Source organism: Octopus bimaculoides, chromosome 14 (genome assembly GCF_046866305.1).
Source record: "Octopus bimaculoides isolate indiv1 chromosome 14, ASM4686630v1, whole genome shotgun sequence".
NCBI lineage: Eukaryota > Metazoa > Mollusca > Cephalopoda > Octopoda > Octopodidae > Octopus > Octopus bimaculoides.
The window spans coordinates 25542499-25566287 of NC_142941.1; the positions used below are offsets into that span (position 1 = coordinate 25542499).

At 37.5% G+C, this 23789-nt stretch overlaps 1 protein-coding gene across 16 annotated transcripts in view; it reads left to right on the top strand.

The window, feature by feature from the left end:
• LOC106883611 (uncharacterized) overlaps positions 1-23789 on the top strand; it is a 187491-nt gene that overhangs the window by 17223 nt on the left and 146479 nt on the right. The window contains exon 1 of one of the 16 annotated variants that reach the window (XR_016244256.1): positions 12995-13142. The exons of 10 other annotated variants lie outside the window; for them this stretch is intronic. Coding sequence is in view for 1 of the 6 variants with exons in the window: in XM_089362560.1 (XP_089218686.1) it covers positions 23420-23510 (91 nt within the window). In the remaining 5 variants the exon portion in view is untranslated. Of the gene's footprint in view, positions 1-12994; positions 13143-20899; positions 23511-23789 lie in introns of those variants that run through there. 5 more of the 16 variants (XM_052972781.2, XM_052972780.2, XR_016244255.1 and 2 more) reach the window with 5 other exon arrangements.

Consider the following 23789-nt stretch of genomic DNA (forward strand, 5'->3'; position numbering starts at 1 on the left):
GCACAACAATCGTTTCGGCTGCCTTCTGCACAATGCAGAAAGCATCATCAGGTGACGTAACATGCTTCAAAAGTTATAAGATAGACATTTTGCTCCAAGTTAGATGCTGCTTGTATTGTAGTGTGTCGCTAGTAGTTCACACACATTGGTGAAGTGAGAATACTTGTGGTCAGGAAGTGGTTGACAAAAAATTTCTTAAATACAAAGAATCTAATGTAAATGGTGGGGTATTTACTGTATTGGATCGAAAGGCTATGGCAGCCAAACGTGAAGGCGTGGTCAACAATTTGGTGGGATTGTGATTCCCGTCTTTAGACCTGATGGCTGCTTACACCGATATACACAGACACACACTCACATTTTTAACCGAAATTTCTAATTTAACTTGAGTGTGTGTGTGTGTGTGTGTGTGTGTGTGTGTGTGTGTGTGTGTGTGTGTGTGTGTATGTGTGTGTGCGTGTAAGCATGTTGTATGCGTACCTACACATGTTGATATGTACACATTTTATACATGCTTGTATACATTTATATAAAGGACTATATGTATGCTATATACGTGTATACGAATTTTGGTAAGTGTGCATTTAAAAACCAGTACGTATACTGTAGTTATACGTATGTATGTATACAGATGTGTGTATGTGGGAATACATACATACATACATACATACATATATACATACATACATATATATGTATATATATATATATATATATATATATATATATATATATATATATATGACAGGAAGGACAACAAAAGAAAGAAAGAGACCTCGATATTATGCAAATAGAGGAATTTATCTGTAATAATATGTGACACTTATTCAGTAGCCATGATAAAACTCCGAGTTTCGGATGCCAGGGTGGGAGCCCACGCCAACGTCTCTTCAGTTATCTGGTAATTGAAAATTCCTGTGAAAAATGACCGTTTAAAACAAAGGGAAATTACTGTGTAGTGATAAGGTCAAAACGCGTCTAAAACTGCGTATATTATCGCATGCACGCATATATCCATATACGCACACACATATCTCTATATACGCACGCATATATCTCGTTGGCAGCAGCTAAGATAGCAGATACTTTTACCAAGTGCACGAACTTCAGTGGCCATAAGTAGGTAGTAGCGTCAAGTGCTCTTTTTTTTTTGTATAATCAAGCTACACAGTCATAAGTTTTCTACTGTATTTTTTTACTTCAGACAGTATATCTTTCTGTCTGTCTGTCTCGCTGTATATATGTATGCATGTGTGTATGTATGTATATGTTCTTTAGAATTTATTTCCACATGGAGAATTCAAGCTGGCTCTTGTTTCAAGTAAGACGGATGTTGGATGTTTGTTTGTAGTTGTTTGAATCGGTTGATATATGTATATATGCATGTTTGTGCTCATGGATGAACATGTGCAGTAGATATGTGTTTCACTTCAGTATACAAATATCTCTGCTATACACATTTTAGACTTTAGTATACAAGTATTTTTGTTTCATTCTTATATGTGTGCGATCATACATTTCATATGCATGTGAGGATATGTGCGTATGTCTGCCCCAGGAAATTCACATAGTGTCCCTGAAGCGTTTCACATGTTTTCCATTTGTTTAGCATGGAAAATTCACATGAGGAATCGCTGGAACGTTTTGTAAATTTTAACCCTACCAGATTGATCGGATTTGGAGAACAGACTAATTTGGCTTGTTCTATTTTGGAGAGCCTCAGTTTTACTAAATTTTGATGCAAATCCGTTATATAGCCCAGCACGCCTATGATAATGTGTAAGAATGAGAGTATTTATGTATAAGTTCTACAAGCTTCTTATTACTTCTCCATAAAGTTCTTGATACAACATTCAGATCAACTTGGCAACTAAACTCAACTACAGAGCATGTCATAAGCTTTCTGTCCTGTAGAACAATATCTGGCCCATTGTGAATACACCAGGTTGCTGTTCTTATTGGGATGTTCCATGACTATTATTCTTTATATAAGTGTAAATGCATTCCAATTCTTGTATGCCTTTGTTATGGCCGTCAGTACAGTCCTTCCATATAGCATTGTCTGTGCGATAATATCATGTCTCATGAGAAGGTAATATCTTGCAGATATTTTTTTATACTGCTAATAATTTGGGTGATATCCTTCACACTGGTATAGCATAAATGACGTTTTCTATCACAGCATGGAGGTCTAGAGGCATTCTATTCTCTTGTTCATCAGGTACCTAGCTGCAATCTACTGTCCCTAGAGAGTAAAGGCAGAGCCTTCTATGTGAGATGTGATGTCTTTGACGCAGCTCCAGGAAAGACTACTACTTCTGTCAATGTTGCTGGTGTTATCTAGCTTGTGGGATATGCACTCATGCATAACCTTCTGTTGGAACAATGAGTAGTTCGCCTCCAAATCTCTGTTCTGATAGGTCCGTCCAGCGAGCTTAGGTTCGCATGGAACATCTATACACTCAGCATGTCCAAACTACCACATTCCACCATTACACAATATATCCTCAGAGGTAAGCTCCACAACAAACTATTATCTGACTACCACGTTACCCCTCCACACATCATGTATTCACTATACCACCATCACACAACATATACTCACAGCCACATCACCATATATCCTCGATGCCACACTATACCAGTGTACAACATGATTTCGCTATCACCCCATACAATCAAGGAAAATGTCCTCACCATTGCACTACACCACCACACAATATCACTCACTACGAGCCTACCACCCAGACTTATCCTCACCATCACACCATTGTAGCAACCACAACTTGAAAGTATGTACATGGTATTATTCCAATCACACAGTTCTCCAGCTTGTGGGTTACCTTCTATTATTCCATCTGTTACAAAGATCAATAATACATATCAATTGTATGATCGATCGGGTAGCAGTTGTTAGTGTAGTAGATCAGGTGATCAATAATAGTAACTATAATGATATCATCACTAACAACAACAATTGCTGTCCCTTTCTTCTGTAACTGAGCCATTCCTACAAAGTTATGAGTCAAAGTCACATTCTCAACCTCTATCAATATGTCTGTTTATATGTCTCGCTTACATAGACAATCAGTAATGCAGAAAGATAAGTCTTATAACCATATGCATCCAATTCATAGCATTGCTGTGTCATATATGTCTTTCATAAAGAAACATCATATAAATGTATGAAACTGTGTGTGAGACAGGAAGAATATTATAGTTATAGTTTGTGACTTAAATTTCTATTACTTTAAGTGTGATAGACATAAATGCACGTCTGAGAAGCAACTATGAGCCCTATAAAGAGATTGTCCCGGGATAATGTATAAAGGTTGTTCCTATTAGTCAACTGGGATGCAAGCCTATTGTAGTTGTAGCATTGATGAATAGCAGACATTTCTGATACAATACATATGAATATTCGCCCTTTCATACATTACAAATTTCAGTCGGTTTTCAGTAAACTTTCAGTAAAAGACATAAAAATGTTTAATGGCTTAAAAGTAGATAATAGAGATGCTATATTCGAAGATCAAACACTACCAGAAAGACTTGATAATCTTAGAGACACACATACACATAAGTCTGTGCGCGCGTGTGTGTGTGTATATATACATATAAATATATGTATGTGTACATGCGTGCATGTATGTATATATGTATGTATGTATGTATGTATGTATGTATGTATATATGTATAAGTATGTCTTCAGCTGTTGTACCACAGAGTAATGTTTACATGCTTTCCATCTAATTCAGGAGTTTCACTAATAATGATCTTTTCTACTCTAGGCATAAGGCGGGAGGGGGCCAGTCGATTAGATCAACCTCAGTACGCAACTGGTACTTAATTTATCGACCCCGAAAGCAAGAAAGGCAAAGTCGACCCCGGCGGAATTTGAACTCAGAACGTAAAGACAGATGAAATACCGCTAAGCATTTCGCCCGGCGTGCTAACGTTTCTTATTTCTTTGCTGCCCACAAGGGGCTACACACAGAGGAGACAAACAAGGACAGACAAACGGATTAAGTCGATTATATCGACCCCAGTGCGTAAGTGGTACTTATTTAATCGACCCCGAAAGGATGAAAGACAAAGTCGACCTCGGCGGAATTTGAACTCAGAACGTAGCAGCAGACGAAATACCTATTTCTTTATTGCCCACAAGGGGCTAAACATAGAAGGGACAAACAAAGACAGACAAAGGATTAAGTCGATTACATCGACCCCAGTGCGTAACTGGTACTTAATTTATCGACCTCGAAAGGATGAAAGGCAAAGTCGACCTCGGCGGAATTTGAACTCAGAACGTAACGGCAGACGAAATACCGCTAAGCATTTCGCCCGGTGTGCTAACGTTTCTGCCAGCTCGCTACCTTTCACTAATATTATTTCACTGGCATTTTTTGCAATTTCTCCAACTGATAGATAAGATTGGGTCAACTGAAAGACTTGAGTTCTAGGTAGTAATCTGAGCTACTATTCACAATTCTGGTCTACTGAGAGACCATAATTGTGAGCAAAAGTTTAACTTACTCGATCTAACATATTTCCAGAATATCACTGTTCTATGTGGATGACGTGTAACTTAGCGTACCACTGAATAAGTAGCTGATATTCTGTGGGTGTATTTCAACAAAAAAGTATCAGCAGGCATAGCTATACCCGAACAGATTCGGTGATTATATCTATTTTGTATATGAAGTACGGTAAGTGTTTCGTTAGTGTTTTCTATCCAAAATGAAAAGCATGAATTTTGCTTTCTATGTAGGTGTGAATGTGGGATATGTATATGCAAGTATGTGTGTGTGCGCGTGCGCAAATATGATATTAAAAACACAACTATTTCCTATTTTCTTCTCTATTTTCATTTGTTTTCATTAAGGTTTTGTTGTGGGAATCTACGTATCAGACCCTTGTAGCTTATTTGGACACCAACTACAAGAGTCTATCACGCAGATACGACAATAAACCAATAAAAGTGATCAAATTACTGCGTGCGTGTGTATGTGTACATACATGCATACATAGTACACTTCACAGACAGGCAGACAGGCAGACAGACAGGCAGACAGAGAGACACAGATAGATAGATAGATAGATAGATAGTAGATAGATAGATAGATAGATATCCCATTCAGAACGATAGTGATGAACTTTTTATAATTTTCCATAAAATAACTGACTTTCCCCAGCGCACCGAATATCCATTAAAGTGGAATAACCCAAACGATTGTTAATATAACAAGAAAGCTTGAGGCGGCAGGTTCGTTAGCACGCCGGGCAAAATGCTTAGCGGCATTTCGTCTGTCTTTACGTTCTGATTTCAAAGTTCCGCCGAAGTCAACTTTGCTTTTCAGTTGAGCACTGGGGTTGATGTAATCGATTTACCCCACTCTTTGAAATTGCTGGCCTTGTGCCAAAATTTGAAATCACTATAATAAGAAAGCTTAAATTCTAACGAATTACTTATAAATAGGTTTACATTTATATATTGAAAGACTTGAACTCTAGGTCGTATTATGTCACACACACACACACACACACACACACACAACACAACCTTGCTTCCACAGGTGTTCATTGAATTTTCCAAAAGATGCCGCAGTTGACTAGGCTTGGTAAGCCTCTTTAGGATGTTGTCATTAGAAATTGTTCTACCCAAATATGTTAACCCTTTCACGACACTTAAAGGCCATCAAAGCCATTGTAGGTCCTCGTTCTGGCAAAAGGTACGAGCTGATTCATGACTTCATTTTTCTGATTTAAAGGTCAAATGCTGTGGTCACACATTCAAAATGACGTGCAATTTTCTGGATCGTCCAGGGAATGTGCCGTCAGAACTGTGTCATCAAGGAAAATAAATTCAAGAATACTTACAGCACTTCTTCGTGTAATTTAGCTTAGGTTCAACATTCCATCATCCACACTTGTACGAATTATCCCTCGACTCGTAAGCTAGTTTACTATATTTTCAAGCATGGCATTCAGCATTGGAGCCAGTTCATAGCATTGGTTTACTCCTTCAACAACCAGAAATAAGGTCAAGCTGTCGTTCTCGAGGTAGAAGGTGACTTACACACCATTGTGAAATGAAATGTTTCCACAAATTTGTCTAGACAACCATGTATTTTGAATAGATTCGATAGCTTTTTTAAAAGTTTATGAATATGACAAAGAAAGGATTCGATGTTCGAGGCTTTTTGCTGTTCGATTGGCATTGGTACTTCTGGACATACAGAATTCACATGGCCTTTCAGTTAGAATTCACTCGGAAATTTTTGAAGTTGCCTGATTAGCATTTTCGCCAGAATTTTACTTACAATCAAGAGAAGGGAAATTCCTTGATAATATCCACTCCCTTGTCTGTCACATCTGTAAATAGTGACTTTGCCTATGTATATGTAATTTTGAACAGTTGCAGTAGTTTACCACACTGGAAACATTTTCTAATGAATTAAAGAAGTTTAGAGCACAATTACTTTCTACCTTTATGAACTTTCCTAGGAATGCTGTCAACACCGGAGTTTTCCTCGGTTTTGTCTCATGAATGCCAACTTTCAATTTTTTCATATTCAGTGGTATGAGCGGTCCTTATTCTTCATTTGTGCGCTTCTGCAAAACCTTTACATTGTTAGAATCAGCAGATGGCCTTCGTCAGCTGCAGTTGTTTTTGTAATATTATCTTTGAACAGGCTGATAATTTCTTGTATATTTTGCTCATTTAGAGAGGGTTTATAGTACTTTCGTTTTTCAGATAACATAGCTTGTCACATCATTTACAACAAACTAGTTGACATGTTCGCAATTGGGGAAACCAGTCGATGCAGCAGCTGTATTGTGGATTATCTCACGCAGCTATTCTCAACGAGTAACAACTGGTGCAATGCCAGCTAATATTTTCAATTTGCTGGTTTCATTTGAGGCACGTTAACGTTGCACTTCAAGATTTTTCAGTTTGTTGCTATCCAAGTTTTTGATGCAATTCTGTTACCTTTCTTTCGCTTCCGGAAGGTGTTTGTAGTGGCAGATTTCGAATTCTTAGAGTTGAGATTTCTTTTTCCAAACGAATCTAATTAGTTCTGTCCAGGTGTCTACGACGTAACTCATAGAAATACTCTGTATTCTGCTAAAAGTGTTTATATTTCATTATCATCCAAGGGTAAACTCACCTTCATTGATCTATCAGATGAAGCGAGATTTGGTGACAATAGTTTTCGCGATGACTAGAGCAGTACCAGCTTCCCTCCGTACAGCCTCATCTCTTTCTGGCCAGAAGATATAGTTTTGCTCTCATGACTCTTCTTGTTTGATTGGGGTTTTTTTCTCTGACAGTGAATTGACGTGTGTACCATAATGCATCATCTTCCTATAAATTAACAATCGTTCGTTTGAGTCTTCTAAAATTGATTCCACACATACCGTTTTGATTCCGGCCACACAAAAGAAGAATCCAATATATTCTTCTTGACTGATGAATAGGCAGTTTTCATTATTCATTTATTGAATTGTCTCCGAACTGGAGCAGGAAATGTAGTTGCTAAATAGGGCTACCTGATCACTTGAGTAAGACATTTGGCAGATGCCTGCACCTACATCCATTATACTCAAATCTCCTGTGTGCAGACTTCCGTTGAGCAGCTCCTTGCTTCTCAAGTGCATCACCTTTCATTCATCACCACTGGACTTCATGTGCCATGCCTTCATTACTTTTAAGTGTCGATTGAGTCGCAAGCAGACAAAGACTTCCTCGCATACTTGATGCAGCGAAACATGAAATACGCAATACAAGAACAGAAAAAGATTGTCTATGTAACCCATTGATGGAAGCAAGGCATATTTGAAAAGACAAATATTTTCAGTCCTATCACAGAATTTTCATAGAGCATATACAGTTTTTTTTCCTTTTTATTATCAAAAACTGCTATCCGTAGGATTACTGCACGATAGCAAATGATTCCGGTATAAATAAGTGACTGCTCATTGGACATTACTCTATATATATATGTATACACAGATGCAGGTCTGCTACTCGCAACATATCGAGAGTATGTGTATGCATATAAATATATATATATATATATATCTTATCTATGAAAGGCAGATTTTCTCTGTGTGTGTGTGTGTGTGTGTGTGTGTGTGTGTGTGTGTGTGTGTGTGTGTGTGTGTGCGTGCGTGTGTGTGTGTGTGTGTGTGTATGTGTGTGTGTGTTTAAAACTCATACATTTATACAATTTCAAATTTCTTGAATTAAAGAATCGGAATTAATATTCTAAATACAATGAGTTAGGACACAGCGTCATTTTTTCAGTCAACCCTAACCCTAACCCTAATTAGGAATAAGATCCATAAAACTACACAAATTAACATTTCCTCTTTCTACTACCTTTACAAATCCTTTCAACTCCTACTTTCTCTTATGAACCTTTACGAACGATCCAACAACAAATACAAAAAGAAAGGAAGGAGAAATACTGACAGTATTTCAGTATCAAAACTGAAACAATCACATTTCGATACTGTAATGACAGATACTTTCACTTTAATGGTTTCATTTTCATATGCATAGCTCATTCTAATTGGCGGGAATTATTTCGAACTCTGTCCTTCACCATGATAACAACAAAACAAATTAGCCACACATCTTTTTCAAATACGATCGACAAACATTTATTCCCTACAAACTGTGATTTTTTTGGAAAATCTTTTCGTAAATCTTGAGATTAACACCCGCATGATTACCTACCTAACCCTAACCCTAATCCTGACCCTAAAACCCTAACCCTAACACTGTAGTGAAAATTGTGCCGGTGTTAATCTGAAAATTTAACAAACACTTTTACTTACTAACATTTTTTTTTATTTAGTGTGTGTTGCCCTTATATATATACACACTTAAGACTTATTTGTGGGTTGGGAGTTTGATCGGCAGAGGTCATTATTATTATTTTTTTTTTTTTTTTTTTTTCCCCACAAGGGCGGCTTGGGGCAGGTGGAGAATAGTCGATTATATCGACCCCTGTGTTCAACTGGTACTTATTTTTTAGACCCCGAAAGGATGAAAGGCAAAGTTGACTTCGGCGAAATTTGAACTCAGAACGTAGAGATGGGCACAAACCTCCCGTCGCTACACTGATTCTGCAGAACAGGGTTGAGTGTGAAAACCAACTTTAAAGTGTAAATATGGATGTTTTTGAATACACACTCATACATACATACCTACAAATACACACATACATACAAATAAACACATACATACAAATACCTGTCAGTTTCTTCCAAATACGATCGACAGTCAAACATTTATTCCCTGCAAACTGAATTTTTTGAATATCTTTCTGAAAACGCATTTACTTACTACCATATATATAGAGAGACACAGAATATACATTAATACACACATACATACAAATACCTGTAATTTTTTTTATTTAGTGTGTGTGTGTGTGTGTGTGTGTGTGTGTGTGTGTGTGTGTGTGTGTGTGTGTGTGTGTGTGTGTGTGTGTGTGTGTGTGTTGCCCATCTTAATATATAATGCTGAAGTTGTGTATCTGTGTGAAGCCTTTTTTAAAAGTTTATAGAAATCCACATTTTCCACTTTTTCGTAAAAATTTTTACATCAATGGAATTTTCTCGATGTGAACTTTCCAGTGCAGTAATTAGATTTTTAAATTCCGTTTACTTTGTGTGATTCAAGGGAGATTTGGCTGTTGTTTCTAGCAACTTTTATATTTCTTCCCTTCTACCTGTACCAGCGTTCTTACACATCGACCACGCGTTCAACATATAATATACAGAGTAAGAGTAAAAGAGGGAGAGAGAGAGAGAGAGAGAGAGAGAGAGAGAGAGACTTTTCTTTCTTTCTTACTTTTCACTCTTACTTTGTTCTTCTTCCTCTCTCCCATTTAATAGCTTTCTTCTATCCCTCTACCTCTAACATATTTTTCATAACATAGAAACGTAAAAACACACACAACCACACATACGTGATCTGTGAAAACAACATACACATAAACACACACACATCAACATTATAGATATAAGATTTAGTTTCTGTGTGTTTCTTATATAAACATGCGCACCCATTGCTATTTTATAACTGTCTTCCGTTCTCCCTTCCTCTCTTTCTCTCTCTTCATTGCTCCCGTTCTCTATTTCTTTCTCTCCCTCTCTCTCTCTCTCTTTTCCTCACTCCCTCTTCTCTCTCCCTCTCTCTCTCTCTCTTTTCCTCTCTCCCTCTTCTCTCTCGCTTTCTCAAACGCATACACGCGCACGTACACACAAGCATTCACAACAATATAACTTATGTTCGTCAATGTTTTGTAAATATACAAACTACGGAGCTTATGGACAACACATTGCAAATCAGTGAACTTCATTATAAATGTGGGTAATTTTTCAGATTAACACCCGCACTATTTTCACTAGGGTGTTAGGGTTACGGTTTTTGGGACAGGGTTAGGGTTTTAGGGTTACGGTTAGGGTTACCATTAGGGTTAGTGTTACGGTTACGGTTTTAGGGTCAGGGTTAGGGTTTTAGGGTTAGGGTTATGTAAGGGTGCGGGTGTTAATCTGAAAAATTACCGAAATGTGAAAACTACCGACCCTGCCATCTGTTATAACTTCTGTTGTTCTGTTTAATATGTGCATAGATTATGCCTCCAAAGAAGAGAGCTTGCTGGAGAAAGAAAGCAACCGGTTTAAAAGACAGCAACAGACTGCAGCAATTCACCATATTCCAGAAGCTACTTTGAACATAATGCAAAATGGTGCATCAACATCTACTGCCCAATCTGATAGAATTTTGGCAGAACTGTGTAGCAACAGATCGCCAGCAATTGCTTCATCAGAAATTGCCGTCCTAGCTCCTGCGAAAAGGAATTACCCTGCTATGTATAATCAAGGCAGTGCAAAAAGTTGTTTTGCACAAGCATTTGTATAGCCAATTAGACGGATGAAATTTTCGTACACTTAATAATGTTACGCAAAACAGCCTTCAGACTTTCCCTATTAATTTCATCGTCTTTTGAATTCTGAACATATTTACGTCATAAGGGTTTTTTCGTTGTAAGGCTTTCTTTTTTAGTTGATTTTCACCTAGCAAGACTTATCGTAGATGGCGTAATAAGTCACACCCGGACATCAAGCGATGTTGGGGGGACAAACACAGACACATACACATACATACATATATATATATATATATATATGTGTGTGTGTGTGTGTGTGTGTGTGTGTGTGTGTGTGTGTGTGTGTGTGTGTGTGTGTGTGTGTGTATGTATGCATACATATATACGACGGGCTTCTTTCAGTTTCCGTCTACCAAATCCACTCACAAGACTATAGTAGAAGACACTTGCCTAAGGTGCCACGCAGTGGGACTGAACCCGGAACCATGTGGTTGGTAAGCAAGCTACTTACCACACAGCCACTCCCACGCCTATGAAAAGGAAAATGCTTACAGCACCTAGGTTTCCCAAGCGGTCACCCATCTAAGCACTAACTAGTACTTTCAACGTGATATGGCCGTATATATATATATTGCATTTATTATACGTATATATGTTCTTATTCTTTTACTCTTTTACTTGTTTCAGTCATTTGACTGCGGTCATGCTGGAGTACCGACTTTAGTCGAGCAAATCTATTCCAGGACTTATTCTTTGTAAGCCTAGTACTTATTCTATCTGTCTCTTTGACCGAACCGTGAAGTTACGAGAACGTAAACACACCAGCATCGGTTGTCAAGCGATGTTGGGGTGGGGGAGAAATACAGACACATATATGGATGTATGTATATATGTATGTGTGTGTATATGTTTGCATTTTATCCAAGCACCCGAAGGGCCCAACCCTCAGACAAATACAGGAGTACGTCCTCATAAATGAAACATCCCCAGTACTAAACACGAAATATACGCAGTAGATAATCATACCTGCATATCTACAGCTTATATTTATATACAGGTAGAATAGTTAGTGGGCTGTTATGTGTGTGTGTGTGTGTGTGTGTGTGTGTGTGTGTGTGTGTGTGTGTGTGTGTGTGTGTAAGCACATCTACGTAGGCAAATAGATATGAAAGTAAACAGATAGACACACTGAAGGATACGTACATAGGTAATATGAACAGACAAGCACACATACACACGCACATACGCAAATGAAGACTGAAACACCGTTGGCGGAAAGATGAATTGCTGCTATCTCTAGCAGTCGAGTGTTCATCATTGACAAGACAGGGGAAGGTCGAAAACACGTGACCTGGTGTTCTCGGCGCGGTCAATACCACCACGAAACCACAATAAACTACCAACAAACACTACATTACTCTACCAGACAACCACTCTACATCACCCGCATTCTCACCAACCCCATCTGTACTACCCCCGCCACATTACACCACCTTCATTTATACCCCACACTACGCTACACCACCCCACCACACTACATTCTACAACACCATTGTGTCTTTGTACATTTGTATACAGATGCATGTACACCCTTGAGTTAGGAAATAAAAGAAAAGATTTAACTATCAGCTATTCTTGGTTACGAGTTCAATAGCAGCTACATATGTTATTTTCTAAAGTCTTGGCTTAGAGTGGCGATGCAGTGTAATGGAAGAAGACTTAAGAAGCATTACTAAAACTCTTCCTGCGCCTAGTTGTCAGAAGTAACAGGTATCAAATCTTCAGATCTTGAGCACGTTTGCCACCTGTAGACAGGCATTGTTTTGGGACGTGTCGTACATAATTGTCTCTCATCATCCGATTGATGCCACTAAATGCAGATATAAACACTGTTTTGAAGAGAACCCCGTTGCACGTGAAAGAGGAATCTAACATTCTCCCTCAGTTATTGTATAGCAATGAGGTTAACATAGACTTCCGTATATTAATGAAGTTAAAGTTATTTCTAAATATTCCTTTCATGATACTGACAAATACCAAGGTGGGGTAGGAGTTATGTTTTGTTTACCGACGTTTGGTTCTGTCTTGTGACTTTGCCAATAGATGGATTGTTTTTCAAAACGAAATTTATCTTGCTAGATGCTAGTTGCTGGTTGTTGGTTGATGGATGACGGTTGGTAGTTGATGATTAACTAACAGCTGATGGTTGATGGTTAATGGTTGATACAAGAGTAAGGCAAGATTTTAAATTAAATTTTCGCAATAATCTCCTATGCATTTTTAACAAGAATTAGTTATAAATAATCTTCATTAGCAAAGGTGTAATTTTAGTTTTAGAAAACTTTTTGTCTCATGACATGGATAATGTTAATTCCTACTCCATTATGAACCTTATGTTCGGAATTAATAGATCGTGTTTTACTCTCTCTCTCTCTCTCTCTCTCTCTCTCTCTCTCTCCCTCTCCCTCTCCCTCTCTCTCTCTCTCTCTCTCTCACTCACTTACTCACTCACTCACTCACTCACATACACACACACACATAGAGAGAGAAAGAATCGATACATGCGCAAATACTTGTCTCTGCGTGTATGTGTTAGTGTGCTTGTGCGTGGGTATGTGTGCATGAGTGTGTGTGTATTAACCAAATGGTTACAAAAGTTCCCTTTACGACTATAATGTCCTAGGTTGCCTCCCACGGTGTAGCATCTTATGCAAGAGTCATTTTCTATCATCTCGAACCTGTAAGTAAAATCTGAAATTGGGTAAAAAGAAATTGTATGGAATCCCACCAACTGGATTGTACTCCAAATGGCAAATCCTTTTCAGACACAATGCCATAGTATTTCTATTTGTACCCTTAAGCTAATTCTCTGGTAGAATCGCGTGCGGGCGGGCGGATGGATGGATGGATGGATGGATGGATGGACGCATGCATGCATGCAAATTTCTTCACTTTTTTTATGTATTAGAATTTTTGGAGAAGAAAGCTGAAATTTGGTTAACGACAATTGTTACATATTGGATTTAGGAAAGTTTTGAATTTTTCCATTTGTAGATTGTATCTATAAAGTGCGTGTTAGCCGATTTCTTTGCTTGAAAATCCTAGTTTTTCTACATTGTTACTTAGATATTTACTAACAAGTGTATCAATGGTTATTGGTATAAATGTGAATTTATAATCAAAGCAGAGAGGTTGTAGATTTCAAAGCACTTGTCCATAAAGATTCTCGTCGCTGATTTTAGAAGAGATATTCACATCTGCAGGAGTAAATAACACCCGTGTGATGTTATTTACTACATTTTTGAGCACTTCGAGTATGTATCTATTTGTGCTTCCCTTGTTTAGTAGGCGCTGTCTGAGTGATAAAGAATACTCAAAGGCTGTCTGTACAGATTTTAATCCTCTTTTTTCTCTGTCTTCTGAGTTTGTCAGTATCACTGTTTCTATCAATGTTTGCAGTTAATGCGCGTTTTAATGTGAATGGAGTGAACTTTCTCTGTAGACCAGTCGACCACCCCAAATGTTGGCATTAACACGGCGCACTTCAAACGCATCGTGAAATGTTGTCATTTGTAAGAAGGTTCTGACTGACATATCTCTGTTAATCTGGCGTTATATTCTTGGCTTACTCTATCTTTGTTCAGAGTACCTTAGTATGATATATTTTTTATCAATACCTTGGTATCGGTAGCACTTGTTATGTGGACAGATAGAAAGACTACTGATACAATGATTTTGGCTTCGGAAAATAATTTTTCTACGTTTACTTGTTAAATGTGAACATTTCTTTTGGTCAAACTTCATCAGCAAAAAAATGTTTTGATTAAATCCAACTGTTTTGTAGTGCTGTCTATATTTCGGAGACAGGTTTTCAGATCCTCCACAAGGAAATTATGAATATTAGTGTCTCTAGCTGTTGTAAAGCATTAGACTTTTTATTAAAGAAATGGTAGTGGATTTAGGGCCAAAATAAACAAATACAGATTGTTGCATTGAAACATTTCCGTTGAAGTGTTTATAACATCAGCAAGTCGTTTCACTTTCAATTGCAAATGTGAGGATTGTTGATCACATCTTCGTGAGTCTTTCGATTGCATCAACTAAAACAATAGATACTTTTGTCAGCTGTAGTAACTACAGTAGCCACGAGTGGAGAGTGGAAATTAATCCCTAGACAACACAGCTTAAGTTATAAAAAATTGTTCGGTTCAGTTCTGCACTCCTTTCTACTTGCCTGCTCATCAGTTACTTTGTCGTTTGGTTGGTCTAGGAAGAATTAGTTCAGGCATCTCGTATGCAATATGTACATAATGTTAAGGCAAGCAATGCATCGATAGTTCACCACCAAGAGTGTGTTTTTGTTCTTCACCACAAGGTTTACTCGTGCTCTGACAAGCCAGTTCAATATATAAATCTGGTCTTCCATAGATTTTTGAAATATTTGTATATGTTGCCTTCTATAAAAAAAAAAGTCGGCATCATGTTCTAGTAGTCAACTATTTTCTCGGAATTCTTTAACAAACAAAAGTAAAGCGGCTAGAAGAACCCTCAAATACAGTGGCAGCACGTCTTCCGAAACAAATATTAAAATAGCAAATCCCATCTTTACCAATCTGTTTTGTAAATCCTTTGCATCTCGTTTACATTCCGGTTTCTCCTCGGATCCTTCTGAAATATGAGAGTTTGTAAAATACCTGTGTATCTATTTTTTTTTTAATTGCACTTTGTTATACGCTGATCATCTAGTTATACATAAGCCCTTCAGAAAAAAATCTAGATTGCTTTGAGTGTTAAAAATTCTTCAGCAAATTCAGGTACTATAGACATTGTTTTTTGGGGTTTTTTTCAACAAGGCTGAGTGGATGATCTGTACGTAGAACATAATCTGCATACCAGATAATGTTTTTAAAGAGTGCTCGTAGCTCTTTCTCTTACCCGTCATGTCAGATCTATTATCGCATGACTGACTACAGATATTTTCATGGAAAAGCTATGTTCACACAAAACTTGTAATAAGTCATGGATGACTTATTTTCGCCGGGAAAATGCTAAAAATCTTTCAAAGTGTTTATTTGGTGAGACACCCCACTTTTAAATGCCAAATCTCTTATATTTATAAAAGCTACAATTATTCTAAGTACTGTATAATACCATATCTTTTCTTTTTACTTATCTATTTTCTAAGATTTTGATCCACACTATTTATATTTGCTTTTCCTGTTATCAACATCACCTTCCATGCTAGCTTCCTGATTCTCCACCAAAGATTTGAGCCCAGTCATCCAGTCAGAAAACTCGTCTGTTGTCTGTTCTGGAGCCTTAGTTAAACTTTCACTTGATTAAATTTTCACTGTGAAGATTAATTTATTGTAAAAATTGGAAGACTGCATATGGTCAGAAGTTTGCGAAACGGCGAGAAGTTTGGCCGTGCGTATAAATGAGCATTGGAGGGAATACAGGGATCAAAGACAAACCTCGATACTCTACCAGCATGCCAAAGAACAACATCGTGGTGTGCTGAACCTAATTAGCATAGAAATCCTGTCTAAACACCCGGACGACGCATCGCTTCGACAGATACGAGAGCCAGTCTTCATAAACGAAACACGACCAGTTTTGAATAGTAAATACTGTCAATAGGCAAATGCCTTACAAAGACCCATGGACACACACACATACACATACACACATACACACACACATACACACACACATACACACACATGCAAAGACAAACAAGGACATAGTCATGCCATCACGCCCACACAGATACACACACATACGTACACTCACGGAAACATACATACAGAAGTACACACGTACACACAAACACACAGGAATTCACATACATACGAGCACACACGAACACACACACACACATAAAGACACACTGAGATACCGACACGTGCTCACACATACATGGACACGCAAACACAGACACACGCTCGTACACACGCTCGTACACACGCTCGTACACACACGTACACACACGTTCACACACAGACACACGCTTCGATACACACATGGACACACGCGCACGCATACGCATACTCATATTCACGCACAGATAGACAAATTTATTCAACATTTATCAAACAAAGAAGACGGTTTAATTTGAGAGAAACGTCATATGGATGAACGTGTGCGTTTGTGAAGAAAACAAAGAGAAAATTAAAACTGCTATCTTATGTATATCAAAAATGACATATCAAAAAAGTCAGTTTTTAAAACACACACACACATACGTATGCACACACTTACGTATAAACACACACATACAGACAAACACATACTCATCTCGGACAGATCTCGGACAAATCCCAACGCTGGAACATATGTTCAGAAGAAATGGAAGTAGAGATGTGTCACTGAAGAGATTGCAACAATGCGATGAAATAGTTATTTCACACAAAAAAAGGAATAACAACACGAATAATACTGAACTTGACATGGAGAAATTGACAGTCACTGACAGTCACTGACATAAAGAAACTGACAGCTCTCTAGATTTCTTCAAGATGAAAAGGAACTGATTTACAACAAAATTGGTGTTCAGAGTCGCTGTATCCCAAACAAACATGAAGAACGTTTTGCAGCCGAGACATATATAAAAGACAAAAGAATTTCAAATATGTTTATTAATGGCACTGCTTGATATCCTGTTTCTGGATAGGTTAAATATAACTATCCAGTTTACATCCACCTCGTTTGCCCTCTACTTTTACTTCCATTATCATAAATTTAGTCCGCATTTTTCTCGTCTAAAGGTGTTTGAGCGTGATCCGAATTTGATTCGCTGGTCGGTGGACAAAAGTAGTACAGAAACAGTAACGTAGTTACTCTGATTCCAAATATGAGCAACTCGTGAGGGGAAAACCCTTGGGGTATGAGCTCATGAATTAAGACATAGGCATATAAATACACATTTATTGATACGCGCGCGCACGCACACATACATACACGCATACACAAACACATGCATATATACATACATTCATACATATATATATATATATATATATATATATATATATATATATATATATATACACGTACATAAATGCATATACGTACATATTTCCAGTATGTGGGTGTATGTGTATACATGTATATATATATATATATATATATATATACACGCGCACACAAATACACACACACGCACGCACGCACGCACGCACACACACACACACACACACACACACACACTTTCTCTCTCTCTCTCTATATATATATATATATATACTAGCAGTATAACCTGACCTTGTCCGTGTGTGACTTATTACGCCATCTACGATAAGTCTTGCTAGCTGAAAATCAACTAAAAAAAAGCCTTACAACGAAAAAACCCTTATGATATAAATAGGTTCATAATTCAAAAGACGATGAAATTAATAGGGAAAAAACCCTAACCCTGTCCCTAAAACTGTAACCGTAACACTAATCCTAACCCTAACCGTAACCCTAACGCTAAGCCCTAACCCTAAACCCTAACCCTGACCCTAAAACCCTAACCCTAACACCCTAGTGAAAATCGTGGTATATTTACAAAACATTGACGAACATGAGTTATATTTTACTGAATGATTGTATACTTGCACGTGTATGCGTTTTAGAGAGCGAGAGAGGAAGAGGTAGAGAGAGGAGGAGAAAGGAATAGAGGTAGTTAAAAGTTTTCTTATGACGGTTTCTCTTCACTGCCTATTACTTCATTAGAAATCTATGGATGCACATACGCACATAATAGAGAAAAATGAAACAATTATGGACGACTTGCTCCGAAACACCACCGAGTGGGGAACACTTCTCAAAAATAACCGGCAGTTGTTTCCTTCAAAATTCCTACATGCTCGAAATGTACATACATCAAGGTATATTTGTAGAAAATTTCACGAAAAAATATTCATTTTCCTGGAAGTTATGAGGAATTTAAGTGAAATTTCCGAAAATTGTCCCCCACCCGCCTCCCAAAATATTTTCACCAAAAATTTTTGTATATTCGGAATCTACATAATAAATAATATATGCATAGAAAATTTCATAAAAAGGATATTCATTTTTCTGAAAGTTATGACCTTCCAAAGTCGGCGGGTACAACTCTGTAGTTATGCCACATTGACGAACATGAGTTATATTTTTGTGAATGATTGTGTTTACTTGCACGTGTACGCGTTTGAGAGAGCGAGAGAGGAAGAGGCGGGGGAATGAATAGAGAACGAGAGCAATGTGTATGTTGTTGTCACAGATCAAGTATGTGTGGTTGTGTGTGTTTTTACGTAACAATGTTATGAAAAATAGGTAAAGAATACTGAGAGGTAAGTTTAATCTATGACTTTGTATGTATCACTTTCTCTCTCTCTCCCTCTTTTAATCTTACTCTCTATATTATATGTTGAACGCGTGTATAAGAACGCCGTTCCAGGTAGAACGGAAGAAATATAAAAGTTGCTAGAAACAACAGCCAAATCTCCCTTAAATCACACAAAGTAAACGGAATTTTAAAAATCTAATTACTGCACTGGAAAGTTTACATCGAGAAAATTCCATTGATGTAAAATTTTTTACGAAAAAGTGGAAAATGTGGATTTCTATAGATGCAACACATGCACACTCACAAACTCAGCTATATAGATATAGATATCGCTCTGAGATTTAATATAGTATTGTGTGTGTGTGTGTGTGTGTGTGTGTGTGTGTGTACACACATATATATACATATATATATAAATATATATGCTATATTAAATCTCTGAGTGAGGTATATATATATATATATATATATATATATATATATATATATATATATATTACATCATCATTTCCCGTTAACTCCGCTTGTGGCAGAAACTGCACCAACATGAGATAGTTACCTCTATAGTATCGATCTTTAGCAGGAGCATTCAGCGGAACTATTTCAAGACCTGTCCATGCAGCCATGTTTTCTCTCTCTCTCTCTCTCTCTCTCTCTCTCTCTCTCTCTCTCTCTCTCTCTCTCTCTCTCTCTCTCTCTCTCTCAGTTACCATCTCTGTTACTTTACATTAATCATGCCTTCCAAACATCTTGCTGGTCCCACAAACCATTCTCTCTTTTTTTTTTTTTGATAATTTGGTTATTTATCTTAGTTCTTTAATTCTGACATGGTCTGAGAGCTTAGTGTTAGTAATAATTCGCACTACATGATTCTGAAAGACTTCCAGTTTCAACAAAAATCCAGTTGACACATTCTAGTCGATATAAAACTACTGGAAGAACATAAGTGTTGTAGATAGTTGATTTTGTGTGGTATGGGATTCGTTTCCAAGTAAATACAATTTTGGCTGCCCAACCAGATCTGATTCTATGATTCGCAGCTATCATTCCATCCTTTTTTGAAGAGAGTTTACATCGTCGGCAGATGAATTCAGATAGATATTCATCTTCAGTGTTGGAAAGTACAGCGGCGATTACAATACAGAAGAGTGTAGCTGAAAACTACATCTCCTTACTTTACTCCTTTTAAGTGACAATATCAGTTTTGATGAAGGCCTAGATTTATGTTTTTCTTGTAGAACATTCAACAAAAATAGTCGACGAAAACATCTTCTGGTGTTGTGAATCTATATTTAAACATCATCACGACTAAGGAATTGAAGCCATTAAATTCTGGTTGGATTCCACGGTCCACAGATGAACTCCACAATCGCATTTATGATAGGACTAAATTTTGTTCTAGAAAATAATTACTTTATGTTCAATAACAAATGTTTTCGAAAAAACCTGGGATTGCGATGGGAACGAAAACTGGCCCTCCTTTGCAAATCTAGTTACAGGCTGCCAAGAGATTATGCTATACCGAAAAAAGAAAAACAAAACAATAGCTATATATGGAAATCAACGATTGCATATTTATCTGTATTTTTGCGCAGTCTTTTCTTCATCCTGCCTTGATCATATTTAACACAGCAACTATGTTTCAAATTTCATATTTTATTTTTATTTCGCGGTGAAACAGTTTACTCATCTCATTCAAATAATTAATTATGTATTTTTATATATTAATTATTTAAGGATAATATATCCTTGTATATTTATATTTTAATTGAGGAAACAGTTAAAATATCAATGATATCTTTGCTTTTTTACTCTTATGCATATATATATATATATGTGTGTTTGTGTGTGTGTGTGTGTGTGTGTGTGTGTGTGTGTGTGTGTGTGTGTGTGTGTGTGTGTGTGTGTGTTCGTGCGCGCGCAAATACACTATAATTCTCGACAAGAGAGTATACCCTTACTCTATGACAATGTTGGTATTATAACATCTCCACCTCTTGACAATATTTGAGTTTAAAACCTGGAAGTTTATAATCCCCACCCTATTGGCTTTCATCAACTTCAATGCAATAACACTCACACACGTTCTCTCTGCCTATGTTGTACATTAGTCACTAAATCTACAAGATAACGCATTCTAGGTAATGATTGATATACAAACATTTTCAATAAAAGAATATCCATGTTTCTTACAGCGCCAAAGTTGATGAGAAGAGTAGAAATAACAATTCTTCATTTGTTGATCCCACACCTTTCTAAGTAGCTGTAACTGCAAAATTGTCTTAGAACAAGGTTAGAAATACTTTTATATACAAATTTATGTATGTTGCCTGACTTATAATGTGTTATACTCATTTATATGTCCTGGATATGACTTTAATCTGCATCCGTAGTGAGGCCCTGATTCGAGACTTCCGAGGTTTTGAGGAATGTGGAATTACCTCTTAGTCACTATTGTTCCCACGTCTTCTCTGACTCGGACTTGTCAGGGTCCCAACTATAGGTTAATTAGCAGATTAGGGATTGTTCACCAATGCACGTGAAGACGTAATCCGGCAGACTCTATGGAAGAAACACTCATGGGTCAACGGGGGTGGGGGTGATTCCAGTAACGCATCGTGGTGTGCAGAGACCAAGAGGAGGCAAGTAAGACATCTTGATCATCCACTGAATCCGTCTCCATCTCCAGTCGTCTTAACCTAGTCTTGCCACGAGAGAGTGAGGCCGATGGTATGCAACTCTTCTTCACTTTAAACAAATCCATTACGCATGTCATCAGTCATCCTTAAGGATGACTAGATGGTCAGTGACAGTTTAACTGACTAACGAGTATAATGTGTTGCATAATTTTTCACAAAGACACGCGCACACGCAAAGGCATACGTTTGTTATAATCTTGTTTATATAAGGCAAATTAAATATATATCAAATATGTTTTATATCTACTTAGCTACATATATGCGTGCTGTGTGTACACCAAATGAGGTTTATTTTTCAACATAGTACCCCTTGCGATCCACTCTCTTCTTCCATCGGTGTTGCTGTACTTGGATCCATTTAGTGAAGAAGGTTTTGTCCTGTTGGTAAAAAAAGTTATCAGCAGCAGATATGATGCCATCAATCCTGCGATACCGGTTCCCTGTCAAGTGACATTTGACAGCGAACCGGTATCGCAGGATTGATGGCATCATATCTGTTGTGTCCTGATAAAACAAGATCCCTTTTATCTGTTTTCCTGGGCATTTAATCTGGATAACCTTTCATAACTGCTTCAGCAAGTTGGCATAATACTCTCCATTGATGGTATCCCAAAAAACTAAAACTATCACCTTCCCAGAAGATAAAAGGACCACCACAATGAGGATTTCGTTCTCTTTCTTATTTATTTGGGGAGAAGGTCGATAAAGGTAACTATACCGAGGGGTCTCATCAGATTTAGACCTTTAGATCATCGCATGTACAGTGCTCGATAGAAGTGATACTTTCCTGGCTGTTAAGAGAATGAGGCAGGAGAACTAGTTTGGGACTACACAACAGGTTCATTTCCATGTAAACAACAACATGGGTAGCAATTCTATTTGCAACAGTAACATCTGTAATAGCAGTCACCAGCAACAGTAGCAAGAACATCTACTTCATCTGCAGCAACACTTTCAGCAACCAAAGTCACTAGTGGAAGAAAATTTCAACCCAACACAACTCCCTCCCTTCCTCTCACACAGATACATGCACAAAAATAAACATACATACACAAAAACATACTATTACCCCCGTCCAAGTAAAAACTTTTCAACTCGGTAACTTCACTTTGCAGTGAGAAGGAGGAGCCTGGAAGATTAAAGAAACAAAAAAAAAAAACAAGAAAAATGAAAGCACATATACATGGCGCTAATACAAACGAGAAAGCCACTCCAAACTCTCCCAATCTAATAGGAACAACATACACACTAACACCTCCACTGTCAGCAACTAAAAAAAAGCACACAAACACACAAGAAGATCGCCAACAGACAAACTCAACAACAACACAAATTCTCTCAAAAATACAAAAGGAACTAATGCCCAACTAGTCAGGGAAAAAAATCAAGAACTAATATCTTTCATAGCACAAAGGGAGACATAGATATGAAGGGAAAGCTTTTAACCCAAGGCAAAATATTTACAAATGGTTAGGCTCCCCCTAAAAACATACAAAGTATGGAGAGAAGGCTTTTAAAAAATTTTCCCAAGGAACCACAAGTAGACATGGAGACGAATGCTGCTTTTCTCATACAGTATAATCGCCAAGGTAGGTGAGCCTTTGTCCTTTCTTTCTTTCCTCCCATCACGGCAACTCTAAAAGTATGATGTGTGAATGCACATGGGCTGGAGTCACACTGGAAGCAGGATCAGCTGCTCAGTAACCGCAGATCATTGTGGTACCCGTCAGGGAGGACAGAACTTCAGACAAACGCACCTTGGTACCCATTTTCACCAGTTTAGAGAATTTCACATCTTTTTTCAATCTGAAATTTTAGGCAATCCGGAATTTTACGCGAGAATCCAGCATGCTGGACGAAATGTTTAG